Source organism: Salmo trutta, chromosome 13 (assembly GCF_901001165.1).
Source record: "Salmo trutta chromosome 13, fSalTru1.1, whole genome shotgun sequence".
Lineage (NCBI taxonomy): Eukaryota > Metazoa > Chordata > Actinopteri > Salmoniformes > Salmonidae > Salmo > Salmo trutta.
The window spans coordinates 89793049-89819538 of NC_042969.1; the positions used below are offsets into that span (position 1 = coordinate 89793049).

General features: G+C 44.4%; 1 protein-coding gene across 1 annotated transcript in view; it reads right to left on the reverse strand.

Moving 5' to 3' along the window:
- LOC115206737 (nectin-1) overlaps positions 1–26490 on the reverse strand; it is a 188298-nt gene that overhangs the window by 63549 nt on the left and 98259 nt on the right. The window contains exons 2-4 of the mRNA XM_029773944.1: positions 20612–20983; positions 12958–13257; positions 6999–7116 (exon numbers count right to left, since the gene is read on the reverse strand). Of these exons, the coding sequence (XP_029629804.1) occupies positions 6999–7116; positions 12958–13257; positions 20612–20983 (790 nt within the window). The remainder of the gene's footprint in view (positions 1–6998; positions 7117–12957; positions 13258–20611; positions 20984–26490) is intronic.

A 26490-nucleotide genomic window follows, 5' to 3' on the forward strand; every position in this document is an offset into this window, starting at 1 on the left:
GTACGTTCATCTCTAGGAGACAGAACGGGTCTCCTTCCTGAGCGGTATGACGGCTGCGTGGTCCCATGGTGTTTATACTTCCGTACTATTGTTTGTACAGATGAACGTGGTACCTTCAGGCGTTTGGAAATTGCTCCCAAGGACAAACCAGACTTGTGGAGGTCTACAAGGTCTTGGCTGATATCTTTTGATTTTCCCATGATGTCAAGCAAAGAGGCACTGAGTTTGAAGGTAGGCCTTGAAATACATCCACAGGTACAGCTCCAATTGACCCAAATGATGTCAATTACCCTATCATAAGCTTCTAAAGCCATGACATCATTTTCTGGAATTTTCCAAGCTGTTTAAAGGCACAGTCAACTTAGTGTATGTAAACTTCTGACCCACTGGAATTATGATACAGTGAATTATAAGTGAAATAATCTGTCTGTAAACAATTGTTGGAAAAAATACTTGTGTCATGCACAAAGTAGATGTCCTAACCGACTTGCCAAAATTTGTGGAGTGGTTGAAAAAACAAGTTTTTAATGTATGTAAACTAAGTGTATGTAAACTTCCGACTTCAACTGTATATGTTGAAAAGGGTGGGGCTTCTCTCTCTCTCTGTGTCTGTCTGTCTGTCTGTCTGTCTGTCTGTCTGTCTGTCTGTCTGTCTGTCTGTCTGTCTGTCTCTCTCTCTCTCTCTCTCTCTCTATGCACTGATGACAAAGCTGTGTTTTTACAATCCCCATCTCTCACCCTGCCTCTTACCTGCATGAGGGTAGAGACTGACATATCTACCTGTATGAGGGTAGAGACTGATACATCTACCTGTATGAGGGTAGAGACTGATACATCTACCTGAATAAGGGTAGAGAGACTGACACATCTACCTGTATGAGGGTAGAGACTGGCACATCAATCTGTATGAGGGTAGAGAGACTGACACATCTACCTGTATGAGGGTAGAGACTGATACATCTACCTGTATGAGGGTAGAGACTGACACATCTACCTGTAGGAGGGTAGAGACTGACTCATCTACCTGTATGAGGGTAGAGACTGATACATCTACCTGTAGGAGGGTAGAGAGACTGACATCTATCTGTATGAGGGTAGAGAGACTGACTCACCTACCTGTATGAGGGTAGAGACTGATACATCTACCTGTATGAGGGTAGAGACTGATACATCTACCTGTATGAGGGTAGAGACTGATACATCTACATGTATGAGGGTAGAGACTGATACATCTACCTGTATGAGGGTAGAGACTGATAAATCTACCTGCATGAGGGTAGAGACTGATGCATCTACATGTATGAGGGTAGAGACTGACACATCTACCTGTATGAGGGTAGAGACTGATACATCTACATGTATGAGGGTAGAGACTGATACATCTACCTGCATGAGGGTAGAGAATGATACACCTACCTGCATGAGGATAGAGACTGATACATCTACCTGTATGAGGGTAGAGACTGACACATCTACCTGTATGAGGGTAGAGACTGATACATCTACCTGTATGAGGGTAGAGAGACTGATACATCTACCTGTATGAGGGTAGAGACTGACACATCTACCTGTATGAGGGTAGAGACTGACTCATCTACCTGTATGAGGGTAGAGACTGATACATCTACATGTATGAGGGTAGAGAGACTGACCTATCTACCTGTATGAGGGTAGAGACTGATACATCTACCTGTATGAGGGTAGAGACTGACACATCTACCTGTAGGAGGGTAGAGAATGACACATCTACCTGTATGAGGGTAGAGACTGACACATCTACCGGTATGAGGGTAGAGACTGATACATCTACCTGTAGGAGGGTAGAGACTGAGACATCTACATGTATGAGGGTAGAGACGGACACATCTATCTGTATGAGGGTAGAGAGACTGACACATCTACCTGTATGAGGGTAGAGACTAATACATCTACCTGTATGAGGGTAGAGAGACTGACACATCTACCTGTATGAGGGTAGAGAGACTGATACATCTACCTGTAGGAGGGTAGAGACTGACACATCTACCTGTATGAGGGTAGAGACTGATACATCTACCTGTATGAGGGTAGAGAGACTGACACATCTACCTGTATGAGGGTAGAGACTGATACATGTACCTGTATGAGGGTAGAGAGACTGACACATCTACCTGTATGAGGGTAGAGACTGACACATCTACCTGTATGAGGGTAGAGACTGACACATCTACCTGTAGGAGGGTAGAGACTGAATCTTCTACCTGTAGGAGGGTAGAGACGGATACATCTACCTGTATGAGGGTAGAGACGGACACATCTATCTGTATGAGGTTAGAGACTGATACATCTACCTGTATGAGGGTAGAGACTGATACATCTACCTGTATGAGGGTAGAGACTGATACATCTACCTGTATGAGGGTAGAGACTGATACATCTACCTGCATGAGGGTAGAGACTGACACATCTACCTGTATGAGGGTAGAGACTGATACATCTACCTGTATGAGGGTAGAGACTGACACATCTACCTGTATGAGGGTAGAGACTGACACATCTACCTGTATGAGGGTAGAGACTGACACATCTACCTGTATGAGGGTAGAGACAGACACATCTACCTGCATGAGGGTAGAGACTGACACATCTACCTATATGAGGGTAGAGACTGATACATCTACCTGCATGAGGGTAGAGACTGACACATCTACCTGTATGAGGGTAGAGACTGATACATCTACCTGTATGAGGGTAGAGACTGACACATCTACCTGTATGAGGGTAGAGACTGATACATCTACCTGTATGAGGGTAGAGAGACTGATACATCTACCTGTATGAGGGTAGAGACTGACACATCTACCTGTATGAGGGTAGAGACTGACTCATCAGCCTGTATGAGGGTAGAGACTGATACATCTACCTGTATGAGGGTAGAGACTGACACATCTACCTGTAGGAGGGTAGAGACTGACACATCTACCTGTATGAGGGTAGAGACTGATACATCTACCTGTATGAGGGTAGAGAGACTGACACATCTACCTGTATGAGGGTAGAGACGGACACATCTATCTGTATGAGGGTAGAGACTGATACAACTACCTGTATGAGGGTAGAGAGACTGACACATCTACCTGTATGAGGGTAGAGAGACTGACACATCTACCTGTAGGAGGGTAGAGACTGACACATCTATCTGTATGAGGGTAGAGAGACTGACACATCTACCTGTATGAGGGTAGAGACTGATACATCTACCTGTATGAGGGTAGAGAGACTGACACATCTACCTGTATGAGGGTAGAGAGACTGACACATCTACCTGTATGAGGGTAGAGAGACTGACACATCTACCTGTAGGAGGGTAGAGACTGACACATCTACCTGTATGAGGGTAGAGACTGACACATCTACCTGTATGAGGGTAGAGACTGCCACATCTACCTGTAGGAGGGTAGAGACTGACACATCTACCTGTATGAGGGTAGAGACTGACACATCTACCTGTAGGAGGGTAGAGAGACTGACACATCTACCTGTATGAGGGTAGAGACTGATACATCTACCTGTATGAGGGTAGAGAGACTGACACATCTATCTGTATGAGGGTAGAGACTGACACATCTACCTGTATGAGGGTAGAGACTGACACATCTACCTGTATGAGGGTAGAGACTGATACATCTACCTGTTGGAGGGTAGAGAGACTGACACATCTACATGTATGAGGGTAGAGACGGACACATCTATCTGTATGAGGGTAGAGAGACTGACACATCTACCTGTATGAGGGTAGAGGCTGAGACATCTACCTGTATGAGGGTAGAGACTGATACATCTACCTGTAGGAGGGTAGAGACTGACTCATCAACCTGTATGAGGGTAGAGACTGACACATCTACCTGTATGAGGGTAGAGACTGACACATCTACCTGTATGAGGGTAGAGACTGACACATCTACCTGTATGAGGGTAGAGAGACTGGGTGGATAAACAAAAACTATGTTGCTTTTTTACCTTCTCACATTTGCATTGCAGTTGTCTAGAGGGCAAAACGGTATCACTTGCCATCAACTACCAGATAGATAGATAGAGAGGTAGATAGAGAGGTAGATAGAGAGGTAGATAGAGAGGTAGATAGAGAGGTAGGTAGAGAGGTAGATAGATAGATAGATAGATAGATAGATAGATAGATAGATAGATAGATAGATAGATAGAGAGGTAGATAGATAGAGAGGTAGATAGAGAGGTAGATAGAAAGGTAGATAGATAGATAGATAGATAGATAGAGAGGTAGATAGAGAGGTAGATAGAGAGGTAGATAGAGAGGTAGATAGAGAGGTAGATAGAGAGGTAGATACAGTGCCTTGGAAAAGTATTCACCCCTTTGCATTTTTCCTAAATTGGTGAAGTGAAATGAAAAAAATTACTTGTTTCAAAGAATTCAAAAAAATAAAAAACGGAAAAGTGGTGCATGCATATGTATTCACCCCCTTTGCTATGAAGCCCCTAAATAAGAGCTGGTGCAACCAATTACCTTCAGAAGTCACATAATTAGTTAAATAGTCCACCTGTGTGCAATCTAAGTGTCACATGATCTCAGTATATATACATATGTTCTGAAAGGCCCCAGAGTCTGCAACACCACTAAGCAAGGGGCACCACCAAGCAAGCAGCACCATGAAGACCAAGGAGCTCTCCAAACAGGTCAGGGACAAAGTTGTGGAGAAGTACAGATCAGGGTTGGGTTATAAAAAAATATCAGAAACTTTGAACATCCCATGGAGCACCATAAAACCCATTATAAACAAATTGAAAGAATACGGCACCACAACAAACCTGCCAAGAGAGGGCCGCCCACCAAAACCCACGGACCAGGCAAGGAGGGCATTAATCAGAGGCAACAAAGCGACCAAAGATAACCCTGAAGGAGTTGCAAAGCTCCACAGCAGAGATTGGAGTATATGTCCATAGGACCACTTTAAGCCGTACACTCCACAGAGCTTGACTTTACGGAAGAGTGGCCAGAAAAAAATAAGCAAACATGTTTGGTGTTCGCCAAAAGGCATGTGGGAGACTACTCAAACATATGGAGAAGGTACTCTGGTCAGATGAGACTAAAATGTAGCTTTTTGGCCATAAAGGAAAACGCTATGTCTGGCGCAAACCCAACAATTCTCATCACCCCGAGAACAGCATCCCCACAGTGAAGCATGGTGGTGGCAGCATCACACTGTGGGGATGTTTTTCATCGGCAGGGACTGGGAAACTGGTCAGAATTGAAGGAATGATGGATGGTGCTAAATACAGGGAAATTCTTGAGGGAAACCTGTTTCAGTCTTCCAGAGATTTGAGACTGGGACAGAGGTTCACCTTCCAGCAGGAAAATGACCCTAAGAATACTGCTAAAGCAACTTTCGAGTGGTTTAAGGTGAAACATTTAAATGTTTTGGAATGGCCAAGTCAAAGCCCAGACCTCAATCCAATTGAGAATCTGTGGTATGACTTAAAGATTGCTGTACACCAGAGAAACCCATCCAACTTGAAGGAGCTGGAGCAGTTTTGCCTTGAAGAATGGGGAAAAAATCACAGTGGCTAGATGTGCCAAACTTATAGAGACATACCCCAAGAGACTTGCAGCTGTAATTGCTGCAAAAGGTGGCTCTATAAAGTATTGACTTTGAGGGGGTGAATAGTTATGCACACCCAAATTTTCAGTTTTTTTGTCTTATTTCTTGTTTGTTTCACAATAAAAATATTTTGCATCTTCAAAGTGGTAGGCATGTAGTGTAAATCAAATGATACAAAAAAAAAATCAATTTTAATTCCAGGTTGTAAGCCAACAAAATAGGAAAAATGCCAAGGGGGTGAATACTTTCGCAAGCCACTGTAGGTAGATAGATAGATTTTGCCTAGGCTTCCATCTCAAGCCTTACCATCATCAATATACTGGTGTGTAAACCAACTGAAACACATGAATTAAAGGTTGATGAAGACAGAGGAAGAGGAAGTAGGGGCATAGTTATGTTGATAGATTTATAGCATGGCTTATGCTTTTAAAACCCAGATTGGACAACTAAAGTGGAATAAAAAAGTTTACCAGACCTCTCATATAACACAATTATTTATCATAAATTCCCAACTTTGTGGCAGCTTCATTGCAGCAGTAAATTGCATTGAGTATTTAACAGGGTTCTGGGGAATGTGTGTTAGCTACACATCCACTTGATGTTATGACAGAGCAGAACAGAGCAGTGATGTAAGAAGGGCTTCATAAATACATTTGATTGATTGAACCGACACAGTAATAGTTTATTTATTTAACCAGGTCAGTTGACTGAGAAAACATTCTCATTTACAGCAACGACCTGGGGAATAGTTTCAGGGGAGAGGAGATGAATGAGCCAATTGTAAGATGGGGATGAATAGGTGGCCATATTGGGAATTTCAAAGGACACCAGGGTTAACACCCCTACGATAAGTTTCATGGGATCTTTTGTGATCACAAAGAGTCAGGACACCCATATAACATCCCATCTGAAAGACAGCACCCTACACAGGGCAACGTCCTCAACCACTGCCCTGGGGAATTGGGATATTTTTTTTGACCATATGAACAGGTGCTTCCTACTGGCCTTCCAACATCACTTCCAGCAGCATCTGGTCTCCCATCCAGGGACTGACCAGGACCAACCCTGCTTATCTTCAGAAGCAAGCCAGCAGTGGACGCAGGATGGTATGCTGCTGAAAAATATTAACTAAGAATGTGCCCCAAATAGCACCCTATTCCCTGAATAGTGTTGACCAGAGCCCACAGGGGATTGAGCACAGGGTGTCATTTTGGACACACATTAAGACAATATGAATCCTGATGCTCTTTTCCTTCATACTGTTTGAGCCTTCGTGCTGTTGATTGTGGAGAAGATACTTCTTCTACCGCTTTCTAACAACTTGAACATGTACATAGACAGTAAAAAGAAGCTTCAGCCCTGTGTGGGATATGGTTTTAGACTTACAGTTTCCACTGGTAGACGGTGACAGGGGGGTTAGCGTCAGTGTTGCAGGTGAGGCTGACGTCCTGACGGTTCAGGTACCAGTTACCATCAAAACCCTCGATCTTCACCTCCGGTTCATCTGTCAGGGGGAGAGAGATGGTGTCAGTACAGTATTGTCAGATTGGCCCTATAGGGTCGACCTGAATGTTACTGTGCTAGCCCACAGTATTTTGTCACAGTCCTTCTCCTAAATGGTTCGAGCGACAATGTAACCATGCCAAATCAGACCAACTTCGTTTGGGTCAGCTCCGTTTGGCTCAGTACTGTGAAAATTCCTTATCTCTTCCATTCAAGCCATTCACTGTGACTGTCCCACTACATGACCATCTAGATATCACCCCACTACCCTCTAGAGATCACCCCACTACACTCTAGAGATCACCACACTACCCTCTAGAGATCACCACACTACCCTCTAGAGATCACCCCACTACCCTCTAGAGATCACCCCACTACCCTCTAGAGATCACCCCACTACCCTCTAGAGATCACCACACCACACTACCCTCTAGAGATCACCCCACTACCCTCTAGAGATCACCCCACTACCCTCTAGAGATCACCCCACTACCCTCTAGAGATCACCCCACTACCCTCTAGAGATCACCACACCCCACTACCCTCTAGAGATCACCCACTACCCTCTAGAGATCACCCCACTACCCTGTAGAGATCAACCCACTACCCTCTAGAGATCACCCCACTACCCTCTAGATATCACCCTACTACCCTCTAGAGATCACCCCACTCCCCTCTAGAGATCACCCCACTACCCTCTAGAGATCACCCCAATTCCCTCTAGAGATCACCTCACTACCCTCTAAAGATCACCCCACTACCATATAGAGATCACCACACTACCCTCTGGAGATCACCCCACTACCCTCTAGAGATCACCACTACCCTCTAGAGATCACCCCACTACCCTCTAGAGATCACCACACCCCACTACCCTCTAGAGATCACCCCACTACCCTCTAGAGATCACCCCACTACCCTCTAGAGATCACCCCACTACCCTTTAGAGATCACCACACCCCACTACCCTCTAGAGATCACCCCACTACCCTCTAGAGATCACCACACCCCACTACCCTCTAGAGATCACCCCACTACCCTCTAGAGATCACCCAACTACCCTCTAGAGATCACCCACTACCCTCTAGAGATCACCACACCCCACTACCCTCTAGAGATCACCCCACTACCATCTAGATATCACCCCACTACCCTCTAGAGATCACCCCACTACCCTCTAGAGATCACCCCACTACCCTCTAGAGATCACCCCACTACCCTCTAGAGATCACCCCACTACCCTCTAGAGATCACCCCACTACCCTATAGAGATCACCACACTACCCTCTAGAGATCACCCCACTACCCTCTAGAGATCACCCCACTACCCTCTAGAGATCACCCCACTACCCTCTAGAGATCACCCCACTACCCTTTAGAGATCACCACACCCCACTACCCTCTAGAGATCACCCCACTACCATCTAGATATCACCCCACTACCCTCTAGAGATCACCCCACTACCCTCTAGAGATCACCCCACTACCCTCTAGAGATCACCCCACTACCCTCTAGAGATCACCACACTACCCTCTAGAGATCACCACACTACCCTCTAGAGATCACCCCACTACCCTCTAGAGATCACCCCACTACCCTCTAGAGATCACCCCACTACCCTCTAGAGATCACCCCACTACCATCTAGAAATCACCCCACTACCCTCTAGAGATCACCCCACTACCCTCTAGAGATCACCCCACTACCCTCTAGAGATCACCCCACTACCCTCTAGAGATCACCACACTACCCTCTAGAGATCACCACACTACCCTCTAGAGATCACCCCACTACCCTCTAGAGATCACCCCACTACCCTCTAGAGATCACCCCACTACCCTCTAGAGATCACCACTACCCTCTAGAGATCACCCCACTACCCTCTAGAGATCACCCCACTACCCTCTAGAGATCACCCCCCTACCCTCTAGAGATCACCCCACTACCCTCTAGAGATCACCACACTACCCTCTAGAGATCACCCCACTACCCTCTAGAGATCACCCCACTACCCTCTAGAGATCACCACACTACCCTCTAGAGATCACCACACCCCACTACCCTCTAGAGATCACCCCACTACCCTCTAGAGATCACCCCACTACCCTCTAGATATCACCCCACTACCCTCTAGAGATCACCATATTACCACTGATGTGTAGGGATTGTCAGCAGTAGCCAGTGCTTTTTCCGCCTCAGCGCCACCAAACACTGTTCTGTGGATGTACAGTAACTATATCAGTTCACACAATCAACATAGCATCCACCAGAGTGTGAACATGAAGCTTTGGTAAAAAAAAAAAACAGCTATCATTTAGAAGACATGGAGTGTATTCAGTGTTGTCCACAAGTACATAGAGTAGCCAGTCAAATAGATCAAATAGTCAGCCAGGTGCCCCCAAAAGGGGTCCGGGGTGGGCTTGCCCCTAAAAATGTTGTTATTTTTTATTTATTTTTTACTGAAGTAGCTCTATTCTGGTGGCCTCTAGCACATTCTAATGCCTTGATTCCATCCGAAATACACTGAAGAAATTATGAAATATTTCATTAAGTTTACCTCCCAAATTTGAAAAAAGAAAATGTTGTGGTATTGTGATGACATGTATTCAATGTATTGTTAGTTGTTCTGGATACGGCCTAGGCCTCTATGATGAGGACACTTTTCACAGAGAACATTGAACCTTTTTTAACATTTGACCTGTCTTCTCTTGTGAGTAACTGTGGTCCTCTATAGCTCAGTTGGTAGAGCATGGTGCTTGTAACACCACAGTAGTGGGATTGAATCCCGCGACCACCCATATGGAAAATGTATGCACGCTTGTTTAAGTCACTATGAATAAAAACATCTTCTAGATGGTGTATATATATATACACTGAGTGTACAAAACATTAACACCTGCTCTTTCCATGACATAGACTGACCAGGTGAAAGCTATGATCCCTTATTGATGGCAATTATTAAATCAGCTTAAATGAAGGAGAGGAGACATGTTAAAGAAGGTCTTTAAGCCTTGAGACAATTGATATGTGTGTTGTGTATGTGTGCCATTCAGAGGGTGAACGCGCAAGACAAAATATTTAAGTGCCTTTGAACGGGGTATAGTAGTAGGAGCCAGTCGCACCGGTTTGTGTCAAGAACTGCAACGCTGCTGGGTTTTTCACGCTCAACAGTTTCCCGTGTGCATGAACAATGGTCCACCACCCAAAGGACATCCAGCAAACTTGACAAAACTATTTTTTGACAGTTTTACTGCAAGATATGAATAGCCACAATGATGTTTGTTTTTCAAATTCTGTATTTTATTCAAAGAGAAAACATAAAGTAAATAGCCCACATTATCTAGATAAATAAAAGGCTTATATTAGTCTTTAGTATTATTTATTTCTGATTTGACATAGCCTAAATTAATTCAAAAACATTATTAGATAGGCCCTATGCAATCTGTTAAATTTTTTTGCCTGATTCCGTTTTCTCCTTGTAGTTTTTCTAGGTTTCTGTTTTTCCCATTTTATTTAGGTTTCACTCTCAAAATCACCCTTTTTAATAGAACAACAACAAAGTCCACAAAAATGCTTAAACCACATCCCGAGACCATTTCTGAAAAATCTGATCAATTTATATTTTTGGGTGAAGCTACCCTTTAATGAACACCTAACAAGAGGCTGTTGTTTAGCAGTGTTTTCGTAATAGTAGAGTTTACAAAACAAATATCTATGAAAATAATCATTATATCAGCTATTTTGTAGTTAACGTTTAACAGAGAAGGTTTTTTTGGGGAAAGACTTTCTGTCTACTAGAAGACAGGTTTTCATTAGCATCATCGCTAACGGCTACACAAAATAAAGGAATGTTCCCAGGAAAACAATAATTTGGCTAAGTCGTGGATTGAGTCATCGTTACCACCTATGTTACGTGGGACGTGCAAATCCACGAGTATCATGCTCTCTCTCCGTCCTCCTTATAAAGACATGTGACTGCAACCAACCACATCGCACACAAATTGTACAGGGATGCAGGAGACACATGAGAGTGTGCTTCCCTGTGATTGCTTGCTTTGTGACTGACAGGCACCTATCCTAGGAATAGATTGCTAGAAGATGCATATTGTTCATTCTAGCGGGAGAGGGCTCGACGGACTAGTGGATTGAAACTTTTAAATAAAAAAGTTGCCTAGCTAATAGGATGCGGAAAACGTAGCCAGCTGAAAATGAGTCTGTAGCTGATTAGCCGAGGGTCGGGGCTAACGGGAAAGCACTGACTGTGTTATGACAACAGTGAATGACAAGATGTCCTACATCACTATGCTAGTATACCACCTGCAAACCAGAACAGAGAAAACCAGAACAGAACAGAACATTACAGAACAGAACAGAGCAGAGCAGAACAGAGCAGAACAGAGCAGAACAGAGCAGAACAGAACAGAACAGAGCAGAACAGAATAGAGCAGAACAGAACAGAGCAGAACAGAACAGAGCAGAATATAACAGAGCAGAACAGAACAGAACAGAGCAGAACAGAATAGAGCAGAACAGAACAGAGCAGAACAGAACAGAGCAGAACAGAATAGAGCAGAACAGAACAGAGCAGAACAGAATAGAGCAGAACAGAACAGAGCAGAACAGAACAGAGCAGAACAGAATAGAGCAGAACAGAACAGAGCAGAACAGAACAGAGCAGAACAGAACAGAGCAGAGCAGAGCAGTGAATGGTACTAATATTAACGAATGACATGCTTCCCAAATGACGCCCTATTCCCTATTTAGTGCACTACTTTTGATCAGACCAGTTGTGCACTAAATAGGGAATAAGGTGCCGTTTCAGATGCCGCAGTAATTCAAGTGTGATCGGGGATTTCTATTGGAGAAGTAGTTTTTACCTATCTTCATACTGCACTGTCTTTGACACATTTTGGACTCTGATAGTCTTTCACGTTAAGCTACTATTTACACTGTGTTTCACTTAGTAAAGTGTGTTGATGTGCTGTGAGTGACCTTGTGTAAAGTGTATTTAAAATCAACTCTCCCTTGGGAAAGAGGTCTTCAAACCTCATTGGGACTAAATGGTTAACCTCATTGGGACTACATGGTTAACTAAAGAGGTATTCTAACCTCATTGGGACTACATGGTTAACCTCATTGGGACTACATGGTTAACTAAAGAGGTATTCTAACCTCATTGGGACTACATGGTTAAATAAAGAGGTATTCTAACCTCATTGGGACTACATTGTTAAATAAAGAGGTATTCTAACCTCATTGGGGAGGTATTCTAACCTCATTGGGACTACATGGTTAACTAAAGAGGTATTCTAACCTCATTGGGGAGGTATTCTAACCTCATTGGGACTACATGGTTAACTAAAGAGGTATTCTAACCTCATTGGGGAGGTATTCTAACCTCATTGGGACTACATGGTTAACTAAAGAGGTATTCTAACCTCATTGGGGAGGTATTCTAACCTCATTGGGACTACATGGTTAACTAAAGAGGTATTCTAACCTCATTGGGACTACATGGTTAAATAAAGAGGTATTCTAACCTCATTGGGACTACATGGTTAACTAAAGAGGTATTCTAACCTCATTGGGACTACATGGTTAAATAAAGAGGTATTCTAACCTCATTGGGACTACATGGTTAAATAACGAGGTATTCTAACCTCATTGGGACTACATGGTTAACTAAAGGTTAAAGAAATGTCATAATCTTCTGTGTTCTGTGGCTAGTGAGTTAACTCTTGGATTATGTTACCCCTGCTGCTTTTGAACAAAATATCCTTCTGGGACAATAACTTTTTCATTGTTTGAATGATTGACATAAAAATAAGTGTGATAACTCACACTGCACGTTGAGCACGACACTGTCCGTAATCCTCTCGTTGCGGTAGGTTACGATGCAGGTGAGTTTCTGTTTGTGTGTCTCTCTGCTCGGCACGACCACATAGTTACTGCGGACGGTCACCGTGCCGTTGCTGTTCTGCGTCTCCTGGAACGTGGCCTCGCCCTTCAGCCGCGTGTCCCACTTGATCACGCTCTGAGGCTTCCCATTGGCCGAGAGGCATGTCGCCACGGTCATCTTACGTTTCTGGGGGCGGGCCACGATGGTGGGCGTGGTCAAGGTCATTCGGGTCAGAGGTCGGGCTGGAAGGAAGAGAGAGAGAATAAATGTAAACAAACAAACAAATAAAGCCCCTCAAGTTACTCAAATGGATTATCAACATCTCAATGCCAGTGCCCTTCATTAAAAAATTATAGCTTTACCTGTGAAGTAAATGGTCTGTGTGTATTTTTCTTTCAAGATAATTCCCTTTTAGGTGTTTAATGATTTATATTTCAATTCAAAGTTAATCTTCAGATTGACTGATATCTCTCTATTTAATTATTTCTACTTCACTTCAACGTTAATCTTCAGATTCACTGATATATTTCTATTTGAAGTTAATGAATATGAGGTGGAGGGAGGAAAGGTCTTGTGGTGATTTGAATCAGGAAAATATCTGTTTTTCCTCCGTCCCTGACGTGCTGAAATTATCTGTATTTCCTCCATCCCTGATGTGCTGAAAGGAGCTGTTTTTCCTCCCTCCCTGACGTGCTGAAAGGAGCTGTTTTTCCTCTGTCCCTGATGTGCTGAAAGGAGCTGTTTTTCCTCCGTCCCTGACGTGCTGAAAGGAGCTGTTTTTCCTCTGTCCCTGATGTGCTGAAAGGAGCTGTTTTTCCTCCGTCCCTGACGTGCTGAAAGGAGCTGTTTTTCCTCCGTCCCTGACGTGCAGAAAGGAGCTGTTTTTCCTCTGTCCCTGACGTGCTGAAAGGAGCTGTTTTTCTTCCGTCCCTGACGTGCTCAAAGTCAAACCCAGTTGTCAAGAATCTTCAACAGATGCAGAAGTCTCTTGCATTTCCAAAGGCACAAAGTGTTCCAATTGAAATCCTTTGAGTGCTGCCAATTAGCAATTTACTGCTGTGACATCAAAAGGGAGGTTCAGGTAAGCAAGAGAGAATGCTCAATCAAACAACTGCAGGTCTAGATCAGATATGAATAGATAGCTATGATATGAATAGCAGCGTTGTGCAGAGCTGCAGATAGCTATGATATGAAGGGGCCTCTTTGAACACTGTCAGTCGGTTATTGTCACATAGGTTTCCTGGCATTCACTGATTGTCAGCTGACAAAACACACAGCTCACACACACACACACACACACACACACACACACACACACACACACACTCACACCTCAGGCACCCAACACAACCCAACCAGGGCACTTTGGTACCTTGTCAAAAGTAGTGCACTATATTTGTCACGTCCTGACCATAGTAAGATGTTATTTTCTATGGTAGAGTAGGTCAGGGCGTGAAAGGGGGTGTTTTGTGTTTTTCTATGTTTTGTATATCTATGTTTAGTTTCTAGTTTTGCTATTTCTATGTTTTTTGGGGGGGATGATCACCAATTAGAGGCAGCTGGTCCTCGTTGTCTCTAATTGGAGATCATACTTAAGTAGGGTTTTTTTTTCCACCTGTGTTTGTGGGTAGTTGTCTTCTGTTTAGTTTTCTGTACCTGACAGAACTGTTCGCGGTCGCGTTGTTATTTTTTGCTTTAGTGTTCTGAGTTATAATAAATATTTATCATGAGCACTCAACACGCTGCGCTTTGGTCCCCTCTCTACGACAGCCGTTACAATATTATACTATACATAGGGAATATGTTTCCATTTTGTAAACAGACAAGATGGGGGCTTGGAGATGACAAGGCTGATGGAGATACAGGGACTGGTCACTACTTAAGACAAGGCTGATGGATATATAGGGACTGGTCACTACTTAAGACAAGGCTGATGGATAATTGGGACTGGTCACTACTTAAGACAAGGCTGATGGATATACAGGGACTGGCCACTACTTAATACAAGGCTGATGGAGATACAGGGACTGGTCACTACTTAATACGAGGCTGATGGAGATACAGGGACTGGTCACTACTTAATACAAGGCTGATGGAGATACAGGGACTGGTCACTACTTAATACAAGGCTGATGGATATATAGGGACTGGTCACTACTTAAGACAAGGCTGATGGATATACAGGGACTGGCCACTACTTAATACAAGGCTGATGGATATACAGGGACTGGTCACTACTTAATACAAGGCTGATGGAGATATAGTGACTGGTCACTAATTAAGACAAGGCTGATGGAGATACAAGGACTGGTCACTACTTAAGACAAGGCTGATGGAGATACAAGGACTGGTCACTAATTAATACAAGTGTTTTTATTTTGCTAAAGCTTAATGGAAAACGCTCCAACTCTCTACTGCTAATTACAGCTATAATCAGACGAGAGACAGAACAACCTTTACAAAGCTTTGCTCTCTCTGTAGTCTCTCTCTCTCTGTAGTCTCTCTCTCTGTAGTCTCTCTCTCTGTAGTCGCGCTCTCTGTAGTCTCTCTCTGTAGTCGCTCTCTCTGTAGTCTCTCTCTCTGTAGTCTCTCTCTCTTTAGTCTCTCTCTGTAGTCACTCTCTCTGTAGTCTCTCTCTCTCTCTGTAGTCGCTCTCTCTGTAGTCTCTCTCTCTGTAGTCGCTCTCTCTGTAGTCTCTCTCTCTGTAGTCTCTCTCTGTAGTCGCTCTCTCTGTAGTCTCTCTCTCTGTAGTCGCTCTCTCTGTAGTCTCTCTCTCTGTAGTCTCTCTCTCTGTAGTCTCTCTCTCTGTAGTCTCTCTCTCTCTCTGAAGTCACTCTCTCTCTCTCTCTCTCTATAGTCTCTCTCTCTCTCTCTCTCTGTAGTCTCTCTCTCTCTCTCTCTGTCTCTGTAGTCGCTCTCTCTCTCTGTAGTCGCTCTCTCTCTCTGTAGTCTCTCTCTCTGTAGTCTCTCTCTCTGTAGTCTCTCTCTCTCTCTCTCTGTAGTCGCTCTCTCTGTAGTCGCGCTCTCTCTCTCTCTCTGTAGTCACTCTCTCTCTCTGTAGTCTCTCTCTCTGTAGTCTCTCTCTCTCTCTCTGTAGTCGCTCTCTCTGTAGTCGCGCTCTCTCTCTCTCTCTCTGTAGTCACTCTCTCTCTCTGTAGTCGCTCTCTCTCTGTAGTCACTCTCTCTGTAGTCGCTCTCTCTCTCTGTAGTCTCTCTCTCTCTGTGTAGAGTATCTCTGTCTTTCTCTCTCTCTCTGTAGTCTCTCTCTCTCTCTGTGTAGAGTATCTCTGTCTCTCTCTCTGTAGTCTCTCTCTCTCTCTCTGTGTAGAGTATCTCTCTCTCTGTGTAGAGTATCTCTGTCTTTCTCTCTCTGTAGTCTCTCTCTCTCTCTGTGTAGAGTATCTCTGTCTCTCTCTCTCTCTGTAGTCTATCTCTCTCTCTGTGTAGAGTATCTCTCTCTCTCTCTCTCTGTAGTCTCTGTCTCTCTCTCTGTCTCTCTCTCTGTAGTCTCTCTGTCTCTCTCTTTCTCTCTGTAGTCTCCCTCTCTATGTAGTCTCTCTCTCTGTAGTCTCTCTCTCGCTCTCTCTCTCTCTGTAGTCTCTCTCTCTGTAGAGTCTATCTCTCTCTGTAGAGTCGATCTCTTTCTCTCTGTAGAGTGGATCTCTGCCTCTCTCTCTGTAGAGTCGATCTCGGTCTCTCTCTCTGTAGAGTCGATCTCAGTCTCTCTCTCTGTAGAGTCGATCTCTGCCTCTCTCTCTGTAGAATCGATCTCTGTCTCTCTCTCTGTAGAGTCGATCGCTGTCTCTCTCTCTGTAGAGTCGATCGCTGTCTCTCTCTCTGTAGAGTCGATATCTGTCTCTCTCTCTGTAGAGTCGATCTCTGTCTCTCTGTAGAGTCGATCTCTGTCTCTCTCTCTGTAGAGTCGATCTCTGTCTCTCTCTCTGTAGAGTCGATCTCTGTCTCTCTCTCTGTAGAGTTGATCTCTGTCTCTCTCTGTAGAGTCGATCTCTGTCTCTCTCTCTGTAGAGTCGATCTCTGTCTCTCTCTCTCTCACTGCTTCTCACTCTGTCCCAAACAATGGGATTACTCCATCTTCAGAAAGGCATCCGGGGCAGAAACATGCATACTAAATGGACTTATTGATTTCTCTTTCAGCTGCTTGTATATTTATTTATTTCTACGTTCTCTGGTTGCATGAAAGCAATATGTCTGTGTGCTTTTTGACTGAGTGTTCCTTCTGGGGTAATCTATATGAATAGAATATATCACATCTCCAACGCCTTCACAGAAACACAGCCTGGCTGAGTGACCTGACATGGGTTTCCAAGGTTACAGCCCTGAGTGACCTGACATGGGTTTCCAAGGTTACAGCCCTGAGTGACCTTATGAACGCGCACTACACCACCCACAGTAGAAGGGTATTTCTTTTGTCAGTAAAGTGCTTTCTTATCATCTCTCTTTTCAAATTACAGCCATTATCTCATATTTCCATTATCTCACATTGCTGTAACATTTACTTATGACTAGAATGTCCAGTCATATTGTGTTGTGACAAGCAAGTCCTTACCAAAGGCAATGAGGTTTATATTGTGTTATCTAGTTCCTACCAAACACGGTGAGGTTTATATTATGTTAGCTAGTCCTTACCAAAGACAATGAGGTTTATTATTATGTTAGCTAGTCCTTACCAAAGACAATGAGGTTTATTATTATGTTAGCTAGTCCTTACCAAAGACAATGAGGTTTATATTATGTTAGCTAGTCCTTACCAAAGACAATGAGGTTTATATTATGTTAGCTAGTCCTTACCAAAGACAATGAGGTTTATATTATGTTAGCTAGTCCTTACCAAAGACAATGAGGTTTATATTATGTTAGCTAGTCCTTACCAAAGACAATGAGGTTTATATTATGTTAGCTAGTCCTTACCAAAGACAATGAGGTTTATATTATGTTAGCTAGTCCTTACCAAAGACAATGAGGTTTATATATATATATATATATTTAAATGACTTCCTCTCCATCTTAAATAAGCATGCCCCATTCAAGAAATTTAGAACCAGGAACAGATATAGCCCTTGGTTCTCTCCAGACCTGACTGCCCTTAACCAACACAAACACATCATGTGGCGTTCTGCATTAGCATCAAACAGCCCCCGTGATATGCAACTTTTCAGGGAAGTTAGAAACCAATACACACAGGCAGTTAGAAAAGCCAAGGCTAGCTTTTTCAAGCAGAAATGTACTTCCTGCAACACAAACTCTAAAAAGTTCTGGGACACTGTAAAGTCCTTGGAGAATAAGAGCACCTCCTCCCAGCTGCCTACTGCACTGAGGCTAGGAAACTCTGTCACCGCCGATAAATCCACTATAATTGAGAATTTCAATAAGCATTTCTCTACAGCTGGCCATGCTTTCCACCTGGCTACCCCTACCCCGGTCAACTGCACGGCACCCTCCACAACAACCCGCCAAAGCCCCCACCATTTCTCCTTCACCCAAATCCAGTCAGCTGATGTTCTGAAAGAGCTGCAAAATCTGGACCCCTACAAATCAGCCGGGCTAGACAATCTGGACCCTTTCTTTCTAAAATGATCTGCCGAAATTGTTGCAACCCCTATTACTAGCCTGTTCAACCTCTCTTTCGTGTCGTCTAAGATTCCCAAAGATTGGAAAGCAGCTGCGGTCATCCCCCTCTTCAAAGGGGGAGACACTCTTGACCCAAACTGCTACAGACCTATATCTATCCTACCCTGCCTTTCTAAGGTCTTCGAAAGCCAAGTCAACAAACAGATTACCGACCATTTCGAATCCCACCGTACCTTTTCCGCTATGCAATCTGGTTTCAGAGCTGGTCATGGGTGCACCTCAGCCATGCTCAAGGTCCTAAATGATATCGTAACCGCCATCGATAAGAAACAATTCTGTGCAGCCGTATTCATTGACCTGGCCAAGGCTTTCGACTCTGTCAATCACCACATCCTCATCGGCAGACTCAATAGTCTTGGTTTCTCAAATGATTGCCTCGCCTGGTTCACCAAATACTTCTCTGATAGAGTTCAGTATGTCAAATCGGAGGGCATGTTGTCCGGACCTCTGGCAGTCTCTATGAGGGTGCCACAGGGTTCAAATCTTGGGCCGACTCTTTTCTCTGTATACATCAATGATGTCGCTCTTGCTGCTGGTGAGTCTCTGATCCACCTCTACGCAGACGACACCATTCTGTATACTTCTGGCCCTTCCTTGGACACTGTGTTAACAACCCTCCAGACGCGCTCCAATGCCATACAATTCTCCTTCCGTGGCCTCCAACTGCTCTTAAATACAAGTAAAACTAAATGCATGCTCTTCAACCGATCGCTGCCCGCACCTGCCCTCCCATCCAGCATCACTACTCTGGACGGTTCTGACCTAGAATATGTGGACAACTACAAATACCTAGGTGTCTGGTTAGACTGTAAACTCTCCTTCCAGGCTCACATCAAACATCTCCAATCCAAAGTTAAATCTAGAATTGGCTTCCTATTTCGCAACAAAGCATCCTTCACTCATGCTGCCAAACATATCCTCGTAAAACTGACCATCCTACCGATCCTCGACTTTGGCGATGTCATTTACAAAATAGCCTCCAACACTCTACTCAACAAATTGGATGCAGTCTATCACAGTGCAATCCGTTTTGTTACCAAAGCGCCTTATAGCACCCACCACTGTGACCTGTATGCTCTAGTTGGCTGGCCCTCGCTACATACTTGTCGCCAAACCCACTGGCTCCAGGTCATCTACAAGACCCTGCTAGGTAAAGTCCCCCCTTATCTCACCATACTAGCACCCACCTGTAGCACGCGCTCCAGCAGGTATATCTCACTGGTCATACCCAATGCCAATTCCTCCTTCGGCCACCTCTCCTTCCAGTTCTCTGCTGCCAATGACTGGAACGAACTACAAGAATCTCAGAAACTGGAAACACTTATCTCCCTCACTAGCTTTAAGCACCAGCTGTCAGAGCAGCTCACAGATCACTGCACCTGTACATAGCCCATCTATAATTTAGCTCAAACAACTACCTCTTACCCTACTGTATTAATTTATTTTGCTCCTTTGCACCCCATTATTTCTATATCTACTTTGCACTTTCTTCTACCGCAAATCTACAATTCCAATGTTGTACTTGCTATATTGTATGTACCTCGCCATCATGACCTTTTTTTTTTGCCTTCACCTCCCTTATCTCACCTCATTTGCTCACATTATATATAGACTTATTTTTCTACTGTACTATTGACTTTATGTTTGTTTTACTCCATGTGTAACTCTGTGTTGTTGTATGTGTCAAACTGCTTTGCTTTATCTTGACCAGGTCGCAGTTGTAAATTAGAACTTGTTGTCGTCAACTTGCCTACCTTGTTAAATAAAGGTGAAATAAAAAAATATAAAAATAAATATATTGTGTTAAGACGGTGAGGTTTATATTGTTTTATCTAGTCCTTACCAAACACAGTGAGGTTTATATTGTGTTATCTAGTTCCTACCAAACACAGTGAGGTTTATCTTGTGTTAGACAGTGAGGTTTATCTTGTGTTATCTAGTCCTTACCAAACACAGTGAGGTTGACCATGTTCTCTCGGTTCCCAGCAGGGAAGGTGGTGTACTCGCAGATGTATGCAGCCTCATCAGACAGCCTCAGGTTGGAGAACATGATGGTGGTGTCCTCCAGAGACGGGGTGCGGTGGCGGACCGCCGCCTGCTTGAAGGTCACCCTCTCCTTGAAGGGCGGGAGCACGGAGACGCCCAGCGACGGGTTGGCGATGGCCACGTTCTGTTTGGTGCCGTTCAGGAACTTCTGCCATGTCACCTGAGAGATCTTGACCGGGGGGTTGGAGTTAACGAAGATACAACGTAGCTCCACCTGGGAGCCCACGAAGCCTGACTTAATGGAGTCCATCTGGACACTCTGTCCATCTCCAGCTGAGAGGAGGAGGAGAGGAGAGAGGTGGAAGAGAGAGGGAGAGGAGAGGAGGAGAGAGAGTGAGAAACAAAAATATACAAATAATCACAATCTACAAGGAAGCCCGGGCCCAAGCAAAGCATTGCAAGTCAACACGAGGAACAAGCACCACAAGTCAACAAGTCAATTCCAGCCTACTAGGCAGTGAATACAAGCACCATCCATCCACACACACACACACACACACACACACACACACACACACACACACACACACACACACACACACACACACACACACACACACACACACACACACACACACACACACTTACACTGAAGTCAGTAGAATACCAGGCAGGTAGCAGGCATTGGAGTATTTTTTATTTTTTTTACAATTTAACAATCATCAGCAAAATCTGACACAGATAATGCCCCGTTCTTCCTTCCACCTACACAAAACAGCAGGCTACATAGGAGCACAACATACAAAACCCCTCCCTCCATAAAACATGAACACCCCCTCTCTCTCCCCTCTACCAGTATTAGCATCAAAGATTAACAACAACAAAAATGAAACAGAATGACCTTCACATCCAATACAACTGGAAGTCAGGTAGAGTAAGTCCTCTTAATGGAGTAGTGTTTTTGATGAGATGGGAGGGGAGGGGGGGAACCATTGCATCACTAATGAAGGAAAATAAAGGTCAGGGAGAATGAGAAGGGAGTAGGGAGAAGGAGCGGCCAAATCCTAGACTTTGTTACCCCTCTCTCCTCTCTTCACCCCTCCTCTCTTCACCCACTATCTCCTCTCTTCACCCCCTCTCTCCTCTCTTCACCCCCTCTCTCCTCCTCTTCACCCCACTCTCTCCTCCTCTTCACCCCCTCTCTCCTCCTCTTCACCCCACTCTCTCCTCCTCTTCACCCCACTCTCTCCTCCTCTTCACCCCACTCTCTCCTCCTCTTCACCCCACTCTCTCCTCCTCTTCACCCCTCCACTCTTCACCCCCTCTCTCCTCTCTTCACCCCTCCTCTCTTCACCCCCTCTCTCCTCTCTTCACCCCTCCACTCTTCACCCCCTCTCTCCTTTCTTCACCCCTCCTCTCTTTACCCCCTCTCTTCACCCCTCCTCTCTTCACCCCTCCTCTCTTTACCCCCTCTCCTTTTCTCTCCTCATCCGCTCTTCTTCTCTTCTCTCTTCTCCTCTCCTCTGCTCCCTCCATCCCTTCCACCCATCCACCCCCCATCAAGCCTGTTCTGACTTTAATGAGTTTCAGTCACAAATAGTTCAATGGCTGCCAGGAGCATCTAGTTCTGTGTAGAGAGCACTCTACTACACAACGTGAGTGTTCAAATTAGCCACATTAAAAAGCAAGCAATTAGTAACTGGAAAGGGCCCTCTCCTCTTTTCTCCCCCCTCCTTCATGGCTGCCTGTGAGCGGTTCCGAGGCGAATAAGGTCCATTAGGAAACTAGAGCCTCTCTGTCTGGCTTGGTTTTAACCTACCAGGATGGCTCTGAGGCCTCTCACCGAACAGATACATGGCCGTCCCCCGTCCACCTCTCTCTCTGTCTGTCTGTCTGTCTGTCTCTCTCTCTCTCTCCATCTCTCTCTCTCTCTCTGTAGTGTGAATGTGGTCTCTGGCTGAGGGATCAGATTGTGTATTCACTTCTATGTGTCTCCATAGCTCTCTCAGATCCTCTCCTCCCGACTCCTCCTGAATATATCCTCTCGTCCTGAATATAACCTCTCCTCCTGAATATATCCTCTCCTCCTGAATATATCCTCTCCTCCTGAATATATCCTCTCCTCCTGAATATATCCTCTCCTCCTGAATATATCCTCTCCTCCTGAATATAACCTCTCCTCCTGAATATAACCTCTCCTCCTGAATATAACCTCTCCTCCTGACTCCTCCTGAATATATCCTCTCCTCCTGAATATATCCTCTCCTCCTGAATATATCCTCTCCTCCTGAATATATCCTCTCATCCTGAATATATCCTCTCCTCCTGAATATATCCTCTCCTCCTGAATATAACCTCTCCTCCTGAATATAACCTCTCCTCCTGACTCCTCCTGAATATATCCTCTCCTCCTGAATATAACCTCTCCTCCTGACTCCTCCTGAATATATCCTCTCCTCCTGAATATAACCTCTCCTCCTGAATATAACCTCTCCTCCTGAATATAACCTCTCCTCCTGAATATATCCTCTCCTCCTGAATATATCCTCTCCTCCTGAATATATCCTCTCCTCCTGACTCCTCCTGAATATATCCTCTCCTCCTGAATATAACCTCTCCTCCTGAATATATCCTCTCCTCCTGACTCCTCCTGAATATAACCTCTCCTCCTGACTCCTCCTGAATCTATCTCTGAACATACCGATTACCCCTAGCCTCATTGCTGTGATACATTGTTAAGGAGTTACAGAGACTGTGTGTGATGCCTGAATGTGTGTGTGTGTGTGTGTGTATATGTGTAGGTAAGTGATTGTGTTTGTGTTGTCCGTGCAGGTGTGTGTATGTGTTTTATTATATTTACAACCCACCAGAGCAAACCCGCAGGAGGAAAAAAAAACTCCGCTGAATTTCCACTTGGTAATAAAATCAGACTCATAAAACTGCAGTACTCAGGGTGAAACCTGGCACACTCACCCAGCCGGATGGGCAGTCCCAATGAGAGAGAGAGAGAGGAGAGAGAGAGAGAGAGAGAGAGAGAGAGAGAGAGAGAGAGAGAGAGAGAGAGAGAGAGAGAGAGAGAGAGAGAAAGAAAGAGAGAGAGAGAGAGACAGAGAGAGAGACAGAGAGAGAGAGAGAGAGAGAGAGAGAGAGAGAGAGAGGGAGATGCAGAGGATAGTTGCAGAGGGAGGAAGAGGAGAGAGGTGATGATGGAGAGAGAGGAATGAGAGGATATGTGTGTATGTGTGTCCTGATGGTGACTAAACTCAGCTCCAACAGCCTTGAAGCTGAAGGACACAGCAGTCACAACACAGAGAGACAGTCAAGCGCTTGGTTCAGACCTTGGAATCGTGGCCTTGAGCATTCAACAATATAGATTTAAGGAAAGAAAAACATCTTTCAGATTGCAGAACAGAATTGCCGCACAGCGCTCTTAAATATCCACATACAGCAGCCGTGTAATGTTCATGTTTTGGGAGCTAGATACAGTCTAGATACAGTCTAGATACAGTCTAGATACCCCCTGTATATAGCCTCATTACTAACCTGTACCCCCTGTATATAGCCTCATTACTAACCTGTACCCCCTGTATATAGCCTCATTACTAACCTGTACCCCCGCACATTTACTCGGTACTCGGTATTGTGATGTCATTATGGTGTATTGTGATGTCATTATGGGGTAATGTGATGTCATTATGGGGTTTTGTGATGTCATTATGGGGAATTGTGATGTCATTATGGGGTATTGTGTGTAGATTGTTGAGGATTTAAAACAACATTTTTAATACATTGTAGAATAAGGCTGTAACGTAACAAAATGTGGAAAAAGGGAAGAGGTTTGAATACCTTTCCGAATGCACTGTATATTGTCTAGATATTGTCAAAATATGTATCACATTTCACCTGTGTTTAATATGTATTTTTATGTTCACATTCAAGTACAGTATTTTACCTTGAGATAGATTGATAGAGCAACCAAGCAGATATATACAAATAAAGTGGCAACCTTTTTAAGGGGCTGACTGAGTAAGAACACATCAACTTTCATTTTCCCCTAGAACACGTCAAGCAGACATTCCCCTCAGAGATTTAGAATCACTTGAGGGACTGTTGAGATGACAGATTGATTGACTAATGCAGTCTGACACCTCTTCTCCTCTCCCTCTCTCCCTCTCTCCCTCTCTACCTTTACAACACCTGTGTCCCAGCTTTGTCTTCTCTGGACAGGTCTGTATTACACCTATGGATGATAAGCCGTAGGGTATGATGCTTTCTGAAAACATCCAATGCAATTTAGTTGTTGTGCCAACAGCAGTTAGAATTATATCTAAAGATGAGAGGGTAGAGCAGAGAGAAGTCCTTAATATATAGAGCTAGCTGTAGATCTGTCTCTAACCCACTTGAACACTGAAACAATACTGGCAGTGAGAGGCTGGTTTAAGGTGGTGCTATTCTATGCTAGTATCACCCCCCTCCACCTCCTCCTGCCTTTCCTCCTCTTCTCCTCCTCCTCCTCCTCTCGACCCTCTCAGACTCTCTGCACATAAACACTGGCCCACGCAGATGCCGACCAGGGGGAATTGTGGGTAATTACAGTGGCGCAGCCCCCAAACCCTGTCTGAAGTACAAGGGGCCTCATGGGACCCCCTAGATCCAATCAAGGACCAGAGAGCCCCTGGCAGAGAGAGAAGAGAGAGAGAGAGAGAGAGAGAGAGAGAGAGAGAGAGAGAGAGAGAGAGAGAGAGAGAGAGAGAGAGAGAGAGAGAGAGAGAGAGAGGTTCCTGGAACAGAACAGGTCTGAGCAGGTATAGAACATACTGATGGGAAAACAAGACCACCCCCCATCTCTCTCTCTCTCTCTCTCTCTCTCTCTCTCTCTCTCTTAATACAATTCAATTCAAAGGGCTTTATTGGCCTGGAAAGCATATGTTTACATTGCCAAAGCAAGTGGAATATATAATAAACAAACGTGAAATAAACATAAAAAATGTGCAGTAAACATTACACATTTCAAATGTCATACTATGGCTATGTACAGTGTTGAAAATATGTGCAAATTAGGGCTGACCCTGTCTGATTGGTTCCTGTCTGAGTGGACTGATCCATTGTGGAGGCTGTGGTGATGACACAGCCCACCAGTCTAAGACACCTGTCTGATTGGTTCCTGTCTGAGTGGACTGATCCATTGTGGAGGCCGTGGGGATGACACAGTCCACCAGTCTAAGACACCTGTCTGATTGGTTCCTGTCTGAGTGGACTGATCCATTGTGGAGGCTGTGGGGATGACACAGCCCACCAGTCTAAGACGTGCTACTGAAATTGTATATGGTTATATTATGTAAGAACAATAGTGCAACACTCATAAAAATGATATTATTTTATAACAAATGTACTTTCTCCTTCGTTGGATAGCGGTCCCTGTCCACGGTTCTGAAACACATCAGTGTGCTGTTGAATTGGCACCTTTTCCTACACCATGTTGCTGTGTGAATACTAGCAAAGTTAACCAGCATATTGGTGTTGAGAACAATGCGGCGGAGGCAGCAGCAGAGGGAGGAGATGAGAAAACAGCCCTTGACTTATTGTCTAAGAAAAGAGAGGAGAGAGGAAACCATAACATAATTAGGTCTCGAATCAATATCCTAACTGTTAAATGTGCCTGGCTTTATAAATCATCAATATATCTACAGAAATAAGACAGATCCTGCTTCTATTTGTTTAATAACCTACTGAATCCGTGAGCACCAAGCCTCATGCAACCACAACATGTTGGGTAAAACAATTTCACAAATATTTTGTTTGCTATGCTGTAATAAATGCTTTACACATTTTTTTCTTCA